The 22,712-nt window shown below is 47.9% G+C and overlaps 1 protein-coding gene across 5 annotated transcripts in view; it reads left to right on the forward strand.

Moving 5' to 3' along the window:
- The window catches only part of LOC121721040 (nuclear factor of activated T-cells, cytoplasmic 1-like), an 80,377-nt gene that overhangs the window by 3,551 nt on the left and 54,114 nt on the right, over nt 1-22,712 (forward strand). For 4 of the 5 annotated variants that reach the window (XM_042107592.1, XM_042107596.1, XM_042107595.1 and 1 more), the window contains exons 2-6: nt 728-1,889; nt 4,558-4,717; nt 16,018-16,220; nt 20,207-20,379; nt 22,321-22,461. In XM_042107592.1, the coding sequence (XP_041963526.1) occupies nt 728-1,889; nt 4,558-4,717; nt 16,018-16,220; nt 20,207-20,379; nt 22,321-22,461 (1,839 nt within the window). Of the gene's footprint in view, nt 1-484; nt 583-727; nt 1,890-4,557; nt 4,718-16,017; nt 16,221-20,206; nt 20,380-22,320; nt 22,462-22,712 lie in introns of those variants that run through there. The other variant, XM_042107594.1, reaches the window with a different exon arrangement.

Below are 22,712 nucleotides of genomic sequence, written 5' to 3' on the forward strand. Positions count from 1 at the left end.
GTGTGTTCTTGTTTTATTTATAAACATAATGTTTGTGTGAATGTATGTTTTCATGTAAAAATGTGTGTGTAAATGGATGAGACAGGGAAGAGGGTCTCCATCCACACACAAGAGTGTGTTGTGCTTTAGCAAATGTAAACTCTCTGATTCAATCAGCCCGCTACCTTGCAGGCATGCAAAGTGCTGTCAGCTGTACACATGGGAGAGTCCTAATTCACTCACTGAGTGGGGCTATCAATCAAGCTCTGTATCTGTCACACACACACACAGACATGCATGCACACATACTGTACACACACACACATACACACACAACGAACATACAGACACACACACACAGTCACACACACACACACACACACACACACACACACACACACACACGCACACACACACACACACACACACACACACACACACACACAGCAGCAGCGGATCCTCCTCCTCTTCACACTGCGCCCCCCACATCTCGGTCTCTCCACATCTCACGTTTACAGCAGCACTGGCATGTGGTCTGTTTCTGTTTTTCAGTATGAGCTGGGTTTTGAGTTCATTTCTGTCATAGATGCGTGGTTGGAATAAGTATGTAATGTGGTGTTGCAGTCAGAAGTCTGGGTTGCAGCTTGATATGTAAAATAGATTGTTGTTTTGTAGACACATGTGGTGACATTTTCCCTGTATGTGTGTGTGTGTGTGTGTGTGTGTGTGTGTGTGTTTGGCTCCATAGAGGCCTTCAACTACACTCCGAACGTCAGCCTGTCCCTGCCGCTCAGCATGGGCAACCCTTATCTGGCCAACCAGTACCACAACCTTCAGACAAGCCCGGTCATCTCCGTAACGTCGTGCCAGCAGAGTGGCTACTCCATGCACGAGGACGCCGTGGCCTCGGGCTACTACCTGCGGCCCAATGGCGCACCGCCGCTCGAGAGCCCGCGCATCGAGATCACCGCCTACGGCCAGTTTGCCGATGACGAGGTGGAGGAGAGCGGGACCGCTGACCCAGCGATGGCTAAGCAGCGCAACGTCGTCAACTCCGTGGTGACACTGACGCTGCCAAATGCCGACGGGTACCGCGACCCGAGTTGCCTGAGCCCGGCAAGTAGCCTATCGTCGCGCAGCTGCAACTCGGAGGCGTCGTCGTACGAGTACTACAACTACGACGCGTCGCCGCAGAACTCGCCCTGGCAGTCCCCCTGCGTCTCGCCCAAGGGCTCGTCCTCGCTGCTCTCGTGCCCGCACGCCATCACCATGGCCACAGGCCTCATTGGTGGAGGCTCTGCCTCCTCGCCTACACGCCACTCCCCCTCCAACTCCCCCCACACCGGACTCGCCAACGACGATGGCTGGGGAAACGGTAACGGGAACGGGAACGGAGCGCCACGTAACGGTGGCGGAAGCGGCAGCTCTCGACCTAATTCTCCGTCATGTGGCGCCACGGCCGGGAAGAGGAAGTACAGCCTCAACGGCGCCCCCTACAGACAGCCCTCGTACTCGCCCAACCAGTCGCCCGTGCCGTCCCCACACGGCTCCCCGCGCCTCAGCGTCACCGACGACAACTGGATGGCCTCCAACACCAACCAGTACACCAACTCGGCCATTGTGGCGGCCATCAACGCCCTGACCACCGACGGCGTGGTCGACCTGGCCGAAGGCATCCCCATCAAGTCCCGCAAGACCACCGTGGAGCACGGCCCCGGCATGAGCCTGAAGGTGGAGCCCAGGGAGGATGAGCTGGGACCGGGTGGTGGAGGAGACCTCTGCCAGGAGGACTACAACAGCACCACCGCTGCAACCACCCGCCTGCCTTTCAAGAAGGAGAGCTACTGCACAGGGTTCCTGGACGTGCCCCCACATCCTTATTCATGGTCCAAGCCCAAGCCATACCTCAGGTACAGCATGCTGGAACACGTGCACACACACACACACACACACACACACACACACACACACACACACACACACACATACACATAGATATACACACATTTATGCCATCATCATCATCAACACCATCATGGCATACAAACACACACACTGTCACTGTCTGTCTTTCCTGTATTATGCATACACATCTGTCTGCCTGACTTCTAATCTAATTCAAGCCCCCTTCATTAGCTAAGTCAACTGTGTCCAGGTTATCACAGATAGATTCCCTGCTTTGATTTAACAAACACACCTGAGTAAATCAATTAGGTCCAGCGATGAGAGTTAAATCAAAGTCTGTGGAGTAGCTCAAAATGAAAAACAGGGAGCAAGGGGGTCCCTCTGGACCAGCTTGGAGAAACATTGTGTTCGAGGTTCACACACGTACTAATACAGGCAGTATAGACCTCTCGGGATGTGACTGTTTGAAGGAGTGAAACACGCCTGATTCTCTCTTCCTTTGGTTACAATGCACTTTACGGAACCAACCAGTATGAATAAGGCACTTTGTTGAATTGGAGGAAATCATATTCTTTGAAGCTTATTAACTGGGTCCAGTAATGTATGAAAGTTTGTGTAAATTGCCAGTTGATTTATGAAGGGGCACGTACCAGTCAAGGGCGAGCTCTGTGGGTCGGGCAAGAAAAAAAAGGCGAGTTAAAACAATCCGTCCAAGAGCATCGCTGCTTCCAATGTTATTCTTTGCGTTTTCTAAAATTAGACTTGTTTATTTGGCGTAGATTGTTTGTAAATTTGTTTTTTATCTTCAAAGACTGCAGTGGCAGCTGTCAGCGTCAGTCGAAACAGGTCCAAACGCGGCTTTTCTTTGAAGATCAAGAACATTTCATAAATCACATTTTACAGGGTGGAGTAGCGGAGTTTGTGTCCTGGTTGTCATAGCAACCAATACACAAGCACACATTCCCCAAAACACACACACACACAAATATTGGGCACTATCCCATACACTCCCTCCGTTTTTTTTTTTCTCAAACATGACAAACCTTTTCTATCCTGCTGCCTCCCAAGCTGTGTGTCCTCTCTCTCCACCGCTGCCCACTTTTCCTGTTGGAAATCAAGTGTTTGATTAAGATAGTGCGCAAGCAGGAAGTAATGGTGACAGACCCTGGACCCTGGGACTGTCCGAACCGTCTGACGGGTCGCCCACCATGCTGCTCCTCTCTCTAACCCCCCATGATGTAACCCCCCCCCCCTGCTTGGCTCCGATAAAGGAGCGCCCTACGGGGGAAGCTGGTTCGTTCTAGGTCAACAAACACACTGCACGGCTTCCAAGAGGATGCCTGAGATTGCTTTCATGCGAGCGCTTAGGTCACAGGTTTTATGTTGGCCAGGCGTCCGGTGAGGGTGAAGTATTGTCTTGCGAGTGTTTGTTTTGATTAGATATGCTCACACAGCCTTGATGTGGGAATACATTTCTTCTACACTTTCCCTCTTTTTAGAGTGCTTCTTCTCAGTGGCCTTTAGCCAGCTGGGACATCAGCTGTTGTGGATATCATTACATGGGCTTTAAGTATAAGTATAAGTATATACTTTTTTGATCCCGTGAGGGAAATTTGGTCGCTGCATTTTAACCCAATCGGTGAATTAGTGAAACACAAACAGCACACAGTGAGGTGAAGCACACACTAATCCCGGCGCAGTGAGCTGCCTGCTACAACGGCGGCGCTCGGGGAGCAGTGAGGGGTTAGGTGCCTTGCTCAAGGGCACTTCAGCCGTGCCTACTGGTTGGGGCTCGAACCAGCAACCCTCCGGTTAGAAGTCCAGAGTGCTAACCAGTGGGCCACGGCTGCCCACTTTGTCAACCTCTTAACCAGGATTTTTTTGTAGTAGGGTTGTGGGGGACCATCTACGTGTCACTGATTTTGTACTCAAAATTTGTCCTCTGCACTGTGACACTCGTTATTCTTACACTGAGATTCTTTTATTAGTTATTTTCAATAAAGTCTTTGTGCTTTAGATTAATTTAGTGAAAATCATTAAAATGATTATTTAACCTTTCAATTTGATATTTTATTACAGTAACTTATCTTTTTCTGGAGAGTGTACTCTGTACAAGTAGGACACGTTTCTATTAGATTAATTTTCGAAAGACTCGGCTATTAGTGCCCATGCTTTTGGAATGAAGTATCTCGGAGTACGACTACAATTGATTTGATTACAGCTAATCATGAAATGGAATGCTTCAGGAAGCTTCCCAGAAGGGAGAAAAATCTGTTTTGTGTAATTTAATTATTCTTTGCGTGTGTGTGTGTGTATGTGTGTATGTGTATGTGTGTGTCTGTATGTGTGTGTGTCCACTTGAGTTAGTACTAGTCTCTCTCTCCTTGTGTGTGTGTGTGTGTGTGTGTGTGTGTGTGTGTGTGTGTGTGTGTGTGTGTGTGTGTGATTTGTGATTTGTGTTATATTGTCTCTACTCCAACTCATGTTTCTCTCTGTGTGTTTTGGATGTACACATGTGTTTTTAGTGTGTGGTCTCTTACTGCATCTCTCTAAAACTCATTCTCTCCTCTCTCATTTCCTCTCCTCCTCTCTCCTCTCCTTTCCTCTCCTCTTCTCTCCTCCCCCCACATCTCCTCTCCTCTCCGTTCCCCTCTTCTCCTCTCCTCTCTGCAGTCCCTCTCTGCCCGCTCTCGACTGGCAGCTGCCATCCTGCTCGGGGCCCTACAGCCTGCAGATCGAGGTGCAGCCCAAGTCCCACCACCGCGCCCACTACGAGACGGAGGGCAGCCGCGGCGCCGTCAAGGCCCTCTCCGGAGGCCACCCTGTGGTGCAGGTACCCAAACCATCCGCCAAACCGCTCACACACACACACACACACACACACACACACACACACACACACACACACCGTACAATCCAGTCCAAAGCTTTTCTTCCTCTCCATCGTCTGTCAGTCAGGCGACGTGCCTGAGCCAGAACTCCGATCCAAATCTCCAAACTATCGCTCCAAATCTTCTAGAGGCATACATCTCCAAATATTTCCACACCAGCTTTTCATCTAACCTCAAATTCATGTGTCAGCATTGTTCCAGAGCCACTCGTAAGGAATAAATTGCAAGTGGTTTGTGTCTTGCAAGTGCGCGACCAATGGGGAGAAATAGAACACCAGCACTGCAGGGCATTAAGAGCAGTACAAACAGTAGTTGCAGTGTAGACACATTTGCCAAGACCTGCGCTGCGTTGTTGGTGTAGCCAGATATCACTTTATAGGGTTCTCTAAATTACGTTGTGATGGATGAGGTTGCTTAATGTTCTTCTGAAATGAAAATGGCGTCTTTTATTTAGAATATGTGAAGACAGAGCAATAGCACCACTTCATCATATGATGTTATGATCTGGTTTAGCTCAAGGCTAAGAAAAATAAGACGAAAAAAAAAAAAAAAACCTTTACAGAAGCTCCCACAGTGACAAATGAAAGCTTACTTGGAGGGGGGGGGGTTGACTGACCAATTGAACTCTACTGCAACAGGTGGGTGTAAGTGTGTGTGTGTGTGTGTGTGTGCGTGTGTGTGCATGTGTGTGTGTGCGTGTGCATGTGTGTGTGCATGTGCATGTGTATGTGTGCGTGCGTGTGTGCGTGTGTGCGTGTGTGTGTGTGTGTGTGTGTGTGTGTGTTATTAATGGTCCGTGAAGTCGGGAGTTGATCTGCTGCAGCACAAGGTCAGTGCTGACTGCCATAGCGCATATTGACACAATTAGTATGGAAGGAGACCATCACCTCGGCATATTGTGTTTGGCAGCCGCTCCGAAAGCTCGCGTCACTCTCGCCACTGCGGCTCCACACAGAGCTCCTTTCTCCCCAAAGGGCTACGCCTGTCATGCTTGTTTGTAAATCTTGCTTTGCTCAAGTTGGAAAGCATGTTAAGTGTGTGCTCCTGTGTGTGTTTGTAAGCTCATGCGTGAGGCAGTAAGCAATGTGCATAAAAGTGTATAAGTAAGTAAGTCTTTATTGTCTCTCTCAAATGCGTCTGTGTATGTGTGTGTGTGTGTATGCATGTCTAAGTTTACATGTCAACGTCAGTTTCAATGCAAAATGCACTGGTCCATGAGCATATTTCCATGGCGATGCAGACCCCCCTTCCCCTCCCCCTCCCGCTGAGCTAGTCGCCATGGCAGTGTCAGCCGGCTGATGGGAGCAGCTGGGCTTTCTGAGGATATGTTTTTAATCGTGTCTCAGCCCGCCGACCCCACTGCTGCTCTCACCACAGCTGTTCTCCAACGAGCCTCCTCAAACACACTCCGTCAACTTTCAGGTGGTACTTATAAACCCTTTTCCACACCCTCCCTCCCTCCTGAACACACACACACACACACACACACACACACACACACACACACACCCTCCACACTCACACAAAGAAATGAGTAATCACCTTAGGTAAAGTGCCATGTATCAACACAGTCTAATTTGTTAACATAGCACCCACCCACCCCCCCGCCTGCGGGCCCCCCTCCTCGGCCCACCCCCGCAGTGAGAGACGTTTGCCAGGCTGGGTCTGCGGCAGCTCAGGCCAGTCGCCTTGGACATGCTGGAGCTCCAACCACCTCATCATTCCCAGGCCTCAGCGTGCTTGGGGCCTGGGTGTTGAGAGGGTCTGGCTGGCTCGCTCTGTGGCTTGTCTCATACTCAATCAGTATCACTGCCTCTGTGTGTCTGTGTCTGTGAGGAAGAGTGCTGGATCAGGTTGGATGCATAGGGAGGGGGGTTTTTGTCCCCCCCCACCACACACACACAGACACAGACACACACACACACACACACACACACACACACATTCGCACTCACTCACACATACACAAACGATGAAGCAATGAAGAAAGGATCTATTTTCGTGTGCTGAAGTGCATCACACCTCCGTTTATGGCTGTGTGGTAATTCATTCAGCCCGGGATGGCAATATTGCAGTGATTCAGGGGAAAGGGGGGGTCGTAAACACCGACTTTACTGACGCACGTCTCCTGTCCCACTCACATCGCATGCATTTCTCAGCTTTTACTTTTACTTGGCCTGATTAAATACCCCGACGATTGCGCTTTGGGTGAAATATCTTGGGGCTGTCGTAAGACTTGAACCGCCGCTGAAACTGAGCCAAGTGGTGGAGTTTGTGGGCAGAGAGCAGTAGCTAGCGACTGCTGTTCTCGGTTTGGGTTATACAATCACAGCTTCTGAAAGAGAGCAGACGAAGAAAGAGAGATACATACACACGCACAGAGAAACAACGACAGACTGTGTGAAGTAGTGTAAGTGAGAGCTATAGAGTGAAAGACAGAAAGTAAAGACTCACAGATTGCTGAAGCTCCTTTCAAGTCCTGTAATCATTTCTGCCCTGTGGTTTTGCAGTGAGAGTTCTCAGATCTTTTTTGGTGTTTGTGAAAACGTGGCCGCCCTAAGGCTTCAATTTCATTCTATCTCTACCTCCTATTCTTTCTCTCCTGAAATCACCCTCCCAAATGCTACTGTGACTCTCGCTGGAGCTGGAGCTGGAGCTGAGGGGGGGGGGGGGGGGGTGGGGGGGGGGGCAGGGGGTTCCAGTGAGGTCTCAGTGCTCAGAGGTAATGAGAACCAGCCGCGGGTCGGGCGCAGTCATGGGGAACAGTGGGCAAGTGGAGCGACTGATACTGGAGGAGGAAAGAGAGAGACGAGAGAGAGAGAGAGAGACAAGAGAGACAGAGAGAGAGAGAGAGACAGAGAGAGAGAGAGAGAGAGAGAGAGAGCGCCAGCGAGGGCACCGGAGTCAGCGGGCAGACAGGGAGGCAGGGAGACAGCTGGGGCCCAACATGGCCTCCGTTCCCCTCGGCAACCCCCCCTTAGAGGCTTTCTGCTTCCTGCTGATTAAGGGCCCAGGGGCCCCCGCAGTGGGCCCCGGTGGAGGTGTGGGTAGTGTGGTGGGGTCTCAAAAGCTCGTCTGGTGCCAGTTCGCCGGCTCCAGGGGGACTCGCCGCTTCACTGCTGATGTCATCTCTGTTGAGGTGCTCATCCTTCAAGAGCGCTCCCCTTTGACAGCTCAAACAGCCTCCCGATGCTCTCCTTCGTCCTGCTCCTCCTCCACTGCCACGTCTCCGAGTGCTCCAAAACACCGGACCCCTTCTGTTTCCTTTCATGGTTGGACGGGCACTGCGCTTGTGACGCTCGTCTTCACTCTCACCCATCCTGCTTGGTGGCGGCAAAGCCAAAACAACAACAACACAACTGTCACAGACGCTCATCGCTGTTGGCAACAACACAACTGGCCTCGTCGCACCGACTAGCAACAAGCCGAGACTCCGTCGCTGAAGTTCTTATGATAAGCAGCTGCCATTTAATTGTCCGGTTGTTATTGTTTTTTTGCTCAAGGAGCCCCCTCCAACCCCCCCCCCCCCCCCCCCCAATGGCCCTGACTGCACATTAGTTATCGCAGGAGTTCAGAGGCCCGCTGATGTGGTAATGAGCAGAGGTGTTTTTCTAACCTCACTCTGCCGGCTGATGGCAAACACACAGTCTCCCCTTTGTTTAGGAATCCCCCCCCCCCACCCCTCACCGCTGTGTAGGGATGACATGACAAGCTCCCCTGCCACAATGTGATGGCTCCTACTGGTAGGATGGAGACGCTGTCTGCACTATCTGACAGACGGACAGACAGACAGACAAACAGAGAGAGAGAGAGAGAGAGAGAGAGAGAGAGATGGAGGTTTAAGACCTGGAAAGTTGAAAGAAGCATCCAGATTGTGGATGACCACCACTCTGTGGACTCTGCTTTTCCCCCCCCCAAACCAACCCCATTCCACCTCTCCCGCTAGTTTGTTTTCCGGATCTTTCCTTCACTCTCTCTCCATCAAAATATCCGTGAAACCCCCTTTGCCCTGGAGTCTGCCTGCCCTATGTGGTGGTGACACCATGCCGTCCCGACCCCTTCTTGCCACTTTTCCAGTCTACCGGCTCCTGTTGACCGCACTCGAATTACGGGGGTAACCCATACCCCCCCTCGTTGGTCTATGGAACCGCTTCCCCCTTTCACCACAGTTATGTCCAGCATCTACACGGGTGGTTTTCAGACGCATGCCTAAGATGTGTCAAGGTCTGCTATACCTTCAATCAGAACCACTATGTCATGATTGATGGGTTTTTCCAAAGAAATTGATATTAACTAGTATAGCCTCAAATAGAAGCATGTAGAATTAAGTTGTTTTTCTTTCTTTCTTTCTTTCGGTCTCTCCATCTTTCCATTTGGTTCAGTAAACATAAGGATATGATTAGAACAGATGAGCTCCGGACGACTATCAACAATTACAGCTCCATTCAAGCAATGGCGACTAGCTTCATCAAAAACAACACTTGTTAAAGACTACATCCACATTATTCCATTTTTTAAAATGGTGTTTTAAAACGAATAAAATCTCCGTCCACACGCTTATTTGCAGTACCAGAATCATGTCTGCACGGGACACCTGAAGCGCAGATCATGAGGCCTTTCACACAAATCACGTGTCCACTCATGTAATTGTCACCATTTTAAAATGCAGAATTTAACTGCATGACAGATGCTGCCAAAGACAGCATGGCCAATAAAGCTTGTATTTCATTCTCCATGTTGCATTCACCGCTGGCTGGCTAGGAGAAGAAGTTGAAGTGAGTCATGGAGACAAGGTCCAATCAGGAAGGGAACATGGGTTTCTACGTCATTGTTTTCGGACAGGATTTACGTGTCCACATTAAAAAACAAAGTCGGAGTTTTCAAATGAATACTGGGGCGACAACACTTTCAAATCATTTCCAGAGCTCGAAAGCACCGGAAAAGTGTAAATGATATTCAGAGGAAAACGGAATAGTGTGGATGGAGCCAAAGCATGAAAGCCATTGTGGCATAAACTGCATTGGAGTGTAGTAACCAGTCCCCATGGGTTCGTCTGTGACAAGCTCCTCGTATTAACTTAGGAAAATAAAAAAGGCATTGCTCAGGCAATGGCAGTTTATCCAGGATGCCGTCCAGTGCTATATGAGGCTGGGCGCTGGAAGTGCTGTGGAAAGGTCTTGACTCGAGGCCTTGTTTATCTGGGAAGAGCTGCCTGTGCGTCATGTGTGTGGCGACCTTACCAAGTCCTCTCACCACCGTGGGTCTAGCCCGCCTCAGAGCCCAAGGAAGTCAGACTGCTTTTCAGGCTCTATGAGTTCTACAGGTCAAGAAGTAGGTCTCCACATACTCTCCACCGAGGAACCCCATTAAGATGGTCTTTAGCAAAGGAAGCAATCAGAAACAGTTGTTCAGATAGTCAGATAGTAGTTATATTTTGTTTAGGTTTAGGATAGATATTTAGAACAAGGTCACTGATGTTTACCATACAAAAACGTAAATGAACAATGTCCAAATGAAAAAAGTTATCTCTGGCTTTTGATACTCTTATAACAGTTCTATGACATTAAGCATAACTAGGAAATATAGCAGGGTATCCTGGAGCACTCCTCTGGTTTATCTCCAGAGGGACTATGCAATCCCCACACTTTTTATGTCCCTCCTAGACCCCCTCGCAAATATGGTCCTCTCCTTAAGGGGCTTCCCTTACTCATGACCCTGGTATTGTCAAACCACTAATTGTAGCCGAAAAAGCAACTTTAGACATGATACAAAATGACTGCATTTTCACTGGTTTGAGGTGACGACCACAGATTTATGAGGTAAGACATTGGTGGCTCGCGTTTATATCAGGGGGTAAAGAGAAATCCTGTGTACTGCATGCAAAGCCTGATTTTTTTCCTTTCTTATTTTTTTCTCTCTTCTGTTTTTTTTCAAAAGATTTTTTCGGTCTGTAGCTTTTGGCAAATGATTTTGGTCACAATCCGTTCCCTTTAAATCTATCAATTTATACGGAGCTTCGACTTCTCTGGTCTAGACATTGGCAGTCGCCAGAGACTAGGCCCTCTGTGTGACATAACATTCGGTTTTAGTTATACTTTAATTCACAACAAAGGACTAGAGCCACTTTGCCGCTCGCTGAACGTGTGCCTTTCATAACTTCCCGGGCCAAGTATAATAGTGTCACACACACACACAGACACACAAATGTGGTTATGGCTGTGTATACACTAAACCCTAAGGGAGAAAAGAGGGAGGGATAATCAAATAGGTCTGGAGAGAGAGAGAGAGAGAGAGAGAGAGAGAGAGAGAGAAGAGAGAGAGAGAGAGAGAGATGACATGGATCAGTGTAGATTTAATTTGGTACAGCGAAGCCTCGCTGTGTGACTGTCAGCACTTGGGAGTGAACGTGATAATCGGCTGAGTTCCCTACCCCACCCTCCGTGCTCCTCCTTCCTATCCTACCCTGCACCACCCACCCACCCACCCATGCCTTCTGCCTCCTGCCGCCCAAAACTCCCTCCTCTTCTCCGCCACGTGGAGCTCAAGTAATGACATTCCTCCACGCTAAAAAAGATGGAGGGAGAAAAAGAGTGGAAGAGAGAGACAGAGAGAGAGAGAGAAAGAGAAGCCTCAAGAGGCAGCCTTGAAACAGTTGAGACCGTGGAGCTCGTTGGACGGTCATTCCCTGGCATCTGTGGAACGGCATGCACTAAAACCAGTGCACCTGGGCAGAGCGTGTCCAGATGCACAGCCCTGTGAGCTCTGCTCAAGCCAGCAATGGGGGATGCATCACCGTCGTAAACCAATAACGCAGATTACTGCCTAATCATAAAAAGGCACAATAACATCACTTTCAAATATTTTCATCTGTGGTCATCATTTCATCATAAACGAGAAATGAGAAAGTGGAGATGGGCCGTACGTGAGGCAAACAGATATGGTTCATGGTGAGGTTGATTGATGAGGCTGTTGCTTTTACGTTGACTGCTGCAAAAAGCATCGCAGAGCTCGATATGTCTTTAGCAGTATTAGATATTCCATCCTGACTGCATTAGCCATCAGTGAAAGCACAGGAAAAACCAAACCAGAATTTCACGCGGCATCGTAAACTGTAGGCCACTTACAGTAGAGCATATACTCAAAAGAAAGAGGAAGAGAGAGAGAAAGAGAGAGTGAGAGCAGAACAAAAATCGACAGGTGTAGCGTTGTTAGTGGCATTTAAATTTAATTCCGGAACCCCACATTTGCTACACCGTTGCTTCCAGGAGCGGGTAAAATACAGACAAATCATTTGCCATTGCAGTTTGGGAAGGGGAGTGAACGCCAGCTACTGCCGTCACAGTGTGTGCAGATGAAGAGAGGGGGAGAGGGAGAGAGCGCGGGTCACTGGAGCACATATGGTAAAGGAATCGAGCGAGATAGCCCAGGGGAGACAAACCCACGTTCCTTTACTGTCGGGAAGACCAGCGTCACTGAGGGTTGCCTGACCTCATTAATCACTTCCTCTCCAGTATGAGGTCACCCTCGGCTTTGAATGGGGCCACCACCGCCATTACCCCATGCCTGGGGCAAAATGGCTGAAAATGACCCCCCTTTCCTTCTTCAGTCGAGGCTCCTGTGGCCGCTCACTCCTATATTGAAGAGCTGAGGTAATGGTTTGGAGGTCACGGTGAAATAGGGGAGGATTGTAGACAAGTACAAAGCGTTGGAGGACACACAGATTTAGTAGCACAACCAGCCATGAAAAATCAGTGTTTTATTAAGATATCACACCGAGAGGAAACAGCATGCAATTTTATGGACCGTTTTCAGATTTAACCTTATGCTCAAATCATTAGAATGTAAAGTAACCATTTCTTTCTTAACTCTCTCCACCCCTCTCTCTCTCTCTCTCTCTCTCTCTCTCTCTCTCCCACTGGTTCTTGTGTAAGTGCCTGGTAGCATGTGGGCCTCCAGATAATTGGGTCTGGTGACACTCTAAGTAAAATATAATAAGCAAAGCGGGTCTGCTAGTGAGATCACCTCAAAAGATGAAGTGCTCTCTAGAGAGAGCCAGGACTTCAAGAAGCTCCTGACCCCAACGTAACTCACTGATGACTAGCATGTGTGACTAGCGCTCAGGTCAAGACAGCTGTTGAGCTATTTGGGAAAGTGTAGGGGGTAAGCTGGGGGCTGGGGATGAAGTAAGGGCAGAGGAAATGAAGGAATTGACATGATAATTGACCATACTTTTGTCTATTTCTAGTGTACATATTCTCCCTTTCATCTGTCCAATTCAGCCTCTTGTTGACTATTAGACGGCCTCTAAATGTAATCTGATCCATTTCTTCATGCCTTGATTCATTGGTCCTCTCCAGTGTAATTTCAATACCAAAACTTAATCCACTGGAACTGAATTGGCCTTAATCATGATGACACGTTGAGACCAACTAAGCAGATCATTTTCATTTTAATCAGCCGCAGATATGACCAGTCAATTCAAGACAACGCTCTATTATCTGATAAGACATTGAATCACTTGGCACAATCAAATATTTTTTTTTTCGCAAGAGGACAACAGAAATGACTGATTGCAACAGGCGCAAATTTCCAATGACGCCATTTATTGCCCCCTTCAAAAAAAAAAAACGCACATGCACACGCACACACACACACACACACACACACACACACACACACACACACACACACACACACCACCTCCCTCCACCCTCAAAACCCTGACCCCCTCACAGAAGCAATTATAAACCCATTAATCAGATTATGTCATAGGTTACATGTGGCCTGTGTTCTGTTATATGACTCAATCTGTTAAATAAACATTGGGCCTCATATTTGGTTTGACAGACCCACTGTTTCGCTCCACCACCAGATGAAAACTTCATAAGATAGCAGATTTGAAATGATACGCTTGTATTTAGAGATAATTGAACAATTTTGTGGGATCTTTTTTCGCTTCAGATGGATCGTGTTTAGATAGAGCGATATGTTTTTTTTCACATCTCTCATGTGGTTCGATGACCCAGCCGGGTTGAGCGATATTATGTATGTTTTTTTTTTTTCACATCTCACATGTGGTTCGATGACCCAGCCGTATTGAACCCTTGAGGTCCATCTCGTCCCATTGCAAAGGTTTACTTTTCATGTTGAATGTTCCGAGCAGAAGCTTGCCCCGGCAATTTTTTCTCTCTCAAAAGGCAGCCCTCTTCAGGGAGTCCTTCCGTGTGCCCACACACACGTCTGAGAAAAAAAACCTCGCCCGGGCGAGTGGGAACATTCGCTCTTTGCTAACCAGGAGCACTCTCCAGGGCTCGTGCTGCTCTGCAGTTCAGCGTTTCCCCTTCAGTGGATTTCTGGATGTCGACCACATCAATCCGAAAAAAGAAAAAAAAAAAGAAAAATGAGTTCAGCCCCCTTCTTTAAAGTGCGCTGTAGTTCTTCTTTTCTCTTAGGCTTATTGTGAGTGGTGGTGGTGGTAGTAGAGCTGGCCAAGAGTAATTTAATGCCCCAACAGTTCTTGGTTAAGAGGTCTCCCAAATACTTATTTTTTCGTTAACAGCATATTTCAGACTTTCAAGCACCTCCACTGGAATATTAATGTTTCTAGTGAAACCTTTTATTTTTTAGGTTGTTAGATGAGGGTGGATGTTGGCAACGTTGGTCTTCACGACTCTACTTCACAGTACTGTGAGCAAGAGTGAGCTCTGGCCCTGGGGATATGAGGTCTGAGTTTTCGTGTGTGTGTGTCTGAATATGTCTGGAGAACTAGTTTTTTATGTTTTTTTTTGTTTTATTGGAGAGAAGTAGCCATTAATGGTGGCCAGTGAGGAAGTGGTACCTGTTTGATGTTCTGGTTCTGATATTTGTCGGGTCTTTCATCTCAGTATGATGCCGTTGCTGGCACCAGGCCAGAGCTTCATAAGCCTTAATGAAAATCATAATGCATGTTCATTTCCATGTCAAAGAGGCCTGAAGGGGAGCTCTCTGGACGCCATGCATGCTAAGGTTGGAGAATTGCTGATGCGCTGAAATCAGGCATGGACCACTGCCTTGTTGACGCAAAGCTTTTTGGCATTGGAGACAGCTAATCGATAGAAACCTCATTTATATGTATGACTAAAGTCACTGTATACCAAAAACTATTTTAAACTCGTTATTCATTTAAGTCCTTCATTTATTCCTTCATTTATATTCACCAGGTTCATTTTCATACCAAAAGTTTTGAATTACTGTTGTCTATGTAAGCTTGTTTTTTTGGGGGGGATTGTGTCATACTTTATCAGCATTTTTATGTCCAAAGCCTTAGCATTTAGATTTTGCCTTTATTAGAAATTTATTGAGCATTTGTAGAGTTTATATCAGAGATTTATTATTTTTCAAATAATGCTGACAACGTGAAACCCCCAAGTCCATAAATGACTTTATCAATTAGACCTAAGGCTAGAGTACTAGCAATTTCCACTAACTTAAAAATATATAGATCTGGTGTGGTGTTGGAAGCCATAAATAAATAGCTTCATTTAAGTCTCAGTAAACGTCACAGACACTGCAGCGTACATGCACATCGGTTGTGTATTCCTCGTTAATTATGTCACATTCCTGCTGACAGACCTTAAATGATCGTTTTCGTTTCTCCTTCTGTCTCGAAAATGGTCACTTTCCATTGAGTCAGTGTCTGCCGCTCCCCTGGATCTCCCAGGGCACTTTGCTCTTTTATGGCCACAGCGAAATTTTAATGAACAGCGACGTGATGGGGAGCCAGCCGCCCCCATACAACCCCCCCCCCCCGGTTCTTTACTGCGTATGCAGCTCCCTGGCTTGGGAGACCACTGAACTGCACCGTAGACGGTCCCAAAAAGATCAGAACACTTTTTTTTTTCAGTCTACCCTAAGGGGGGGTTGGGGTTGGCTTTTAAAAATACTTCCCCACTACACAGATTTGAATGCAAGGACACACAGGCATGGTCTCCAACTCAACCAAGAAAACAAACAGAAGAAAGAAGCCGCTTAGCGGAAGGTGGGGGCAGAGAGAGAAGTATCATTAAAGCGGGAGAACTCTTAAGTGCCTGATGTGTGTTCAATAATTAACCCCCACCCCAAACACAAACCACCATCCCACCCCCAAATCCCTGCCTCTCCTCCCACTAAATGAGGATGATTGCGGCATTAAACGTGGGGGTCTTTTGAGATGACGGAAAAGGTGGGTCTCTCTCACCTGGTGTTCTCTTTGTTCCCCTGCCAGCTGTACGGCTACATGGAGAGCGAGCCGCTCACCCTGCAGCTGTTCATCGGCACGGCGGACGACCGCCTCCTGCGTCCGCACGCCTTCTACCAGGTCCACCGCATCACTGGCAAGACCGTCTCCACGGCCAGCCACGAGGTCCACCAGAACAACACCAAGGTGCTGGAGATTCCGCTGCTGCCCGAGAACAACATGCGGGCCATGTGAGTATGCCAAGCTCTGTGCCCTCGGTGACGGGTGGACACTTACCACACCACAACACTTACCACATCTGCCATCAACACTTGTAGCAGCAAACAGCATTTTAAATTAAGGGCTTCGGCCTGTAGGCCTTCATTAGGAATACAAGTGCCTGAGCCTTAAAAGAAATATACAGGAGATAAAAAAGACAGACAGAAGGGAGAGCTTGCCTGATGTTATATTTTTTGCTTTTTTCTCCTGTATATTTACCCCCCCCCCTTCCCAGTGAACAAGCATCACCGCAGTTACAGCACGAACCTTGTGCTTTTACGTTTTTAGCAGTGGTTATTGGTCTAAATTCTTTCCGCTGTGATAGCATCAGACCTTTATTCAGTAGCCAGGGGTGATTGCAACTGTCAGAGTGTTTAGAAATCCATCAGTCAAAAAAAGGCAAACAAGTAAGATACAAAGTTGGGATTGACCCTATAAAAATCTGACATAAAGGAGACAACACATTTTGATCTTTGAATAAAAGCATAAGAGATGATGAATAGATTGAGTTATAGAAATAACACAACACGTCAGTCATGCTACAAGTAAATATATTGTTGAGATTCAAAAGGTTACTTTTATTTTCTTTGCTGTCTTAAGCACACACCTAAATGAAATGACTCGCCGTATTCTTGGCAAATCTGTGTGTGTGTATGGGGTGGGTGTGGCAGGAATCTCAACCTTTTTTCAGTAAAGATACAAAGAACAAGATAATGCCAGCACTCGCCCACACAACAGTTTTTGGAATGGGGGGGGGACACACCAAAAGAGAGAGAGAAAAGAAAGAGGATAAGGATGTCATTGCCTTTCTTGCTCCTGCTACTACGTGCCAGATGAACTGATAGACCTTCCCTCGATGTGGGCCTTGTCAGATCACTAAAGTCACCTGGAGGTTCCCACCGTATAAATCCCCCCCCCCCCCCACACACACACACACACACACACACACACTTCTCGCTCATGCTTGCACACACACACACACACACACACACGCACGCACGCGCGCGCGCGGTGCGGTAAATTGCAGTGCATTTCATGCTCACAGAACCCTAGCCAGCCAGCAGCCACCTCTCCCGGAGGAGCAAGGGGGGCTGCGATCTGTGGGGAGCCCCAGCAGCAGCTCCCCTGTCTGGGCTTCAGTTCCAGCCACAATGGGTCTGCTGGCCTGGAGCCCAGCGACGCGTGTCAGGGAGATGGCGTCGAATCCTGAAGAGGAGTTACATAACCTCCCTCACCTCTGTGTTCTGTTTCTCTTTTTTCCTCTCTTTTTTCGCGTGTTTTCCTTAGGTGAGACAGTCTTCGTCTAAGAATGTTGGCCATATTCTGAAGGTTTCCGTGAAATAAGATATATGTTTTCTTTTTTCTTTTTTTCGTGATCTGTGGAAGAGTTACAGGCCCTCTCTTTAGAATAGAGTCATGTCTTAGACTGCAACAAATTGATAGTTATACTGCACAGCAACTGCCGTATGTGCGGCTTGTGCGCTTAAGTTCAAGTTTGAAAAACTTAAATCTCAATCTCGCCCCTTCTCTCCTGAAGGGTTAGCCATGGATGGTGTCATTGGCACTTGGCTTTGTGAAAGCTCCAATTGAAACAGCAGGGTAACTTGAGCATAGAGCCATGGGAACATTATAATGTCACAGTAAATTTGGGAGTGAAAGAGCCTTTCGTGTCTTGCTTCTCTCTCTCTCTCTCTCTCTCTCTCTCTCTATCTCTCTCTCTCTCTCTCTCTCTCTCTCTCTCTCTCTCTCCCCATCCTGTGCCAGCTCAGGAAGGTGTGGGCTGGAGTTCTCTCTTAGCAATGAGCCAAAGGTCGTGCCCTGTGGAAGGTCGCTGACTGACTTTTTCCACTCAGCTGCAGAAGGGGTCAGGGATGCTCCACTGTCCAGAGTATGTCCTCTGATTGATGGGGAAGTCGAGAGGGTTTTCCCTTCACTGTTACCACTGCTGCCATGTCCTATTACATACCACACGACACACCACAGTGCAATCATAGAAACCTTCAAATTAGCTGCTCTCAACCCAGCAAATGACTAGGCTGCATCTGCCCTGACTTCCGAATTCAACACAACATCATCTTTTTTGACAGTACTGCATGCAATATACGTGTAGAACTACAATTAGCATGCCTTTATTTTCATTGCACAGTTGCACAAAGCCAAATCTACTGTGTCTCCCTGAGCAGTACATACAATGTAGGCAACACACACATGCGCAATCCTCAGATTGAATCAACACATAAATGTAGGACACATTTCAAATATGCATATATTCATAACTATTCATACAGATATAAAAAAAAAACAGCTAGGTGCTGATCAACAATTTGCTTCACTTTATAACAACAGAAACAGGCTCAGTCTGTGGCCCAGATGGAACTCTAGTGTAGGAGTTACCTTTGACATTAGCTCAGACAAGCCAGGAAACTCATTTGAAGGTTAAAGGCCTGTCAAACCAAATTGTCAACAAACCGTGCTGTGATCTCATGGAAATATGGTTTCGCCCACAACTCAAACAATCAGATCTCTGAAATCTGCTCTTCTACCTGCAAGATTATACTGCATGATGTGCTGATACAAAGAAAACAATCTCTATTCTATTAGTCATATGACAAAACAGTGCATAGCCTTCTCATGTGTTTGAAGGCGACTAAGCATTGGCAGTGTATGGCCATTCATGCACTCATTCATAGTGTTAGGTTTTTTTATTTATTCAAATTTTACAGACCAGAGTGAGGGAAAAATAGATTTGTGTAAAACTTGACATTTACCATGTTCCAGGAATGTTGCCCGAAATGCTCGCATGTAAAATAATTGAAATGCCAAGCCCTATCCCATATGTACTTCCCCACTTTTTTACCAGCTAGGCCTTAGTTTTATTTAATTTCATGAAAGGCCAGTCTGAAAAGTGATGCCTTTTTCCATTAAGAGGTCCCGCAAAGGAAAATCCCCAGACAGAGAGAGAGAGAAAGAGAGAGAGAGAGAAATAGGACATTGCAAAAAAAACATTGCTGCTAAAAGTGTCAACGGTTATTCAAGTCGAAACTGTGAATGTTTGAAAAATGCCAAAACGTGTGAGTCTTGAAATGAACGGCATGGCATGGCATGGCAGTGCGTGGAGTGGAGTGGAGTGGAGTTGAGAGGAGTGGAGTGGAGGGGTGTAGAGTGGAGTGGAGGGGAGGGGAGAGGAGGTGGAGCGGAGCGGGACTTCAGACAGGAGACAGGCGGAGGGTTAAAGCGCTGGACGGGCGGAGGAGAGTGGGTGTGAGAAAGCCAGCGTCCGCCAGCAAGCTCTCTCCAGTGGAAAGAGCAATCCACCAGAGGCTCCACGCGTTGCGCCAGCTCATGCGCAGGTCCACCCATTCGTTCATTCGTTCACGCGCTCGGAAACAAAGAAGCTGCACACTTCTTTTTTTTGTCTTTGAGTGGGGTTGTGGGATCGGGGCTTGGGGGTGGGTGGAGGCGGCGGGGGCTTTGATCCCAGGCACGATCGCGTATACGAGAAGCGGCGCCGTCACGTTCGGAGGAAATGCTGCTCAACGTCAAGTTGCTCTTGTCAGATTTGGTCCCACAGAAGAGTGAGTCCTCTTTTCACACCTCGTTTCATAAGACACCCTGTCACTGCACAGAATCCCTCTTAAGTTGACAGAGAAACACTTGCCTTCTGTTGCCACTCAACAAGGATTCCCCAATAGTCAACTCAGTCATTCTACTGTTTCTTTGTGGTGTATGTCTCTTAGGGATGCTATGAGTCAGCTACGATCCCTGTGATCAGAACACACATTCACTTGTCCAAAGTTGACAATAGAGGGATTTTTAGCTTTGTTCAAACCATGCATGGGACTTTACACATACACTTCCAGAAAAAAATCAGGTCACAACCTTTAATTAACTATTTAGCAGTATCCAGTGTTTGCACTTGCGTGTTTTTAATCTCTTTTTTTGTTATGTTTCTGGACAGTATTGACTGTGCTGGGATCCTGAAGCTGCGCAACTCTGATATCGAGCTGCGTAAGGGGGAGACGGACATCGGGCGCAAGAACACGCGTGTGAGGATGGTATTCCGTGTGCACATCAACCAGCCCAATGGCCGGACAGTGTCCCTTCAGGCAGCCTCCAACCCCATTGAGTGCTGTGAGTCTCTCTCTCTCTCTCTCTCTCACACACACACACACACACACACACACACATACACACACATACAGACTACAGTGTCCCTTCAGGCAGCCTCCAACCCCATCGAGTGCTGTAAGTCTCTCTCTCTCTCTCTCTCTCTCTCTCTCTCTCTCTCTCTCTCTCTTTCTCTCTCTCCCTCTCTCTCTCTCTCTCTCTCTCTCTCTCTCTCAAACAAAAATACACACCCATGCCAGTGGAAACACATACTGTACACCCACACATGAGCTTGCGGAAAACACAACCACAAACACCTGCATGCAAACAAGATAAAGATCAGTATGGAGAGGCCTCTTTTGACACATCTCTATGTCCAGATAGGGACAACACAGTTTGTGTTGTTTCTAACACATTTGCTCTCTCTCTTTTTGAATTGACTTCAGGCAGGGGGACTATTTCAAACCTTCCACTTGCCCTCTGAGTGCATGAGCAATAGCCAAGGCCATCATACAGAACAGGACTATTTTGAAACTCCCTGGCCACTATTTTGCTCTGTGCTTTTTTTCTCCTTCTTCCTCCTCTTCTGATTGCTGTGGTTCTTAGGGAGAAATGTGTTTGAGTTGGAAATGCCACAGTGCCAAAATCTTCCACAGTGGTTAGCACCTTGTGTTTGGGTTTTTAACGTTGATTAACAACGATGAGTCAGCGGCCGAATGACACAGGCCCGGACCTCAAAAAAGATCCCTGCTGAACACCTCATTAGCGCGGGCAGCCGCGAGTGCCCAGCTTTTCAGACGCAGGGTTTTCTGCTTTCCTCCTCCTCCTCCCCCCTTCTCTTTCACCAAGGGTCATTTGCCATCCATCCCCACATCTGAATGTCCCGCAGCGTTGGACGGGCACTCGGAAAACGCTCTGTTGACCTTTTCTCGGGCGCCTGATGTAATGTCCACCTGAGCACAGATGGCTCGAGGTGCCCACCGCCCCCCCGCCGGTGCCCGCTTCCAGATCGGATGATGTTATCCCGTCCTTTCATGCCACCTTTCATAATTTTTATACCCACCCGGGCAAACTTCACTCGGGTCCTGGGACGCATATAAACAGCCTGCGCTTTAGACCGAGTTGTGAAATGATTTTTACAGTGCAGCATACACCAAACCTGATTAAGGCGGCTGTATGTGATGAAAAGCTAACGTCTTGATTAGCGGCGTGTGTTATTTGCGTGCCCTTGGCCTCGAAAAAGCCTCCAAGGTGTGTGTTTGCTTTACGAAACTATTTAGTGGATGATGCAGGTGGTGCATAAAAACATAAAACACTGAAAAGTGACTCATCTCGAGCTGCGCTGCCAAAAAAAAAAACGCAAACAGAACAAACGATCCAGACCAAGCAGAAGGCTCGGCGGGGTCATTTGTGGCCGTAACGGGAGAGATGGGATACGATCGAGGCCAGTGGGACTCCAGTGCACACGGCCGTGTTGCGGTGATGTGGAGGCCAGGGGGCTGAGAGAGTGAGGGGGTTATTGGGGGCAGTGTGCGGGAGGTCGGGCTGGAGGCCCCGAGTCTCAGACTCACATCTGTAAGGCCTAGGGTAAGACTGGAGGCCCCGAGTCTCAGACTCACATCTGTAAGGCCTAGGGTAAGACTGGAGGCCTAGGGGCAGATGGAGAGTGGGGTTAGGGGGAGGCTGAGGGAATCACACCTCTCTCCCAGTGGCTGCTGTCTTTTGATTTCTTTCTTTCTGTGTCTTTTTTGCTCTTGCTTTCTTATCTTACCTCTCCCTCTGTCCATCTATCTATCTATCTATCTATCTATCTATCTATCTATCTATCTATCTGTCTATCTGTCTGTGTGCCTGTCTGTTTGTCTTTCTGTTTGTCTGTCTGCTCTTTTTACCTTTTTTATTATTACTTTCTTTGTTACTTTTACTCAAAAACAACCCTCTTATTCTTCTCAATTTGCCCCTCAGCCCAGCGTTCAGCCCAGGAGCTGCCCCTGGTGGAGAAGCAGAGTCTGGACAGTTACCCCGCCACAGGGGGCAAGAGAGTCCTTCTCAGCGGCCACAACTTCCTGCCAGACTCCAAGGTGGTGTTCGTGGAGAAGGCCCAAGGTAAGCTCTCCGCTGCCGTCTACAGTGTCATCTTTCCCACCCTCTTTTCCCACTTTTGCTCTCTTCTCCCTCGCTTTCTCTCTTTCTCTCTCCCTCTCTGACGCCTTACTCTCCCATTCTCTATGGTTTTTTCCCCCTTTTTTCTCTTCTCCTTTTTTCTATCCCTCCCTCCCTCCCTCCCTCCCTGTCCATCTCCCCTTCGTTCAGTTCCCTTGGTCTCTCCTCCCGTCAAAATAGTCCCCGTCGTGCCA

The sequence above is a fragment of the Alosa sapidissima genome, chromosome 10 (genome assembly GCF_018492685.1).
Source record: "Alosa sapidissima isolate fAloSap1 chromosome 10, fAloSap1.pri, whole genome shotgun sequence".
NCBI lineage: Eukaryota > Metazoa > Chordata > Actinopteri > Clupeiformes > Clupeidae > Alosa > Alosa sapidissima.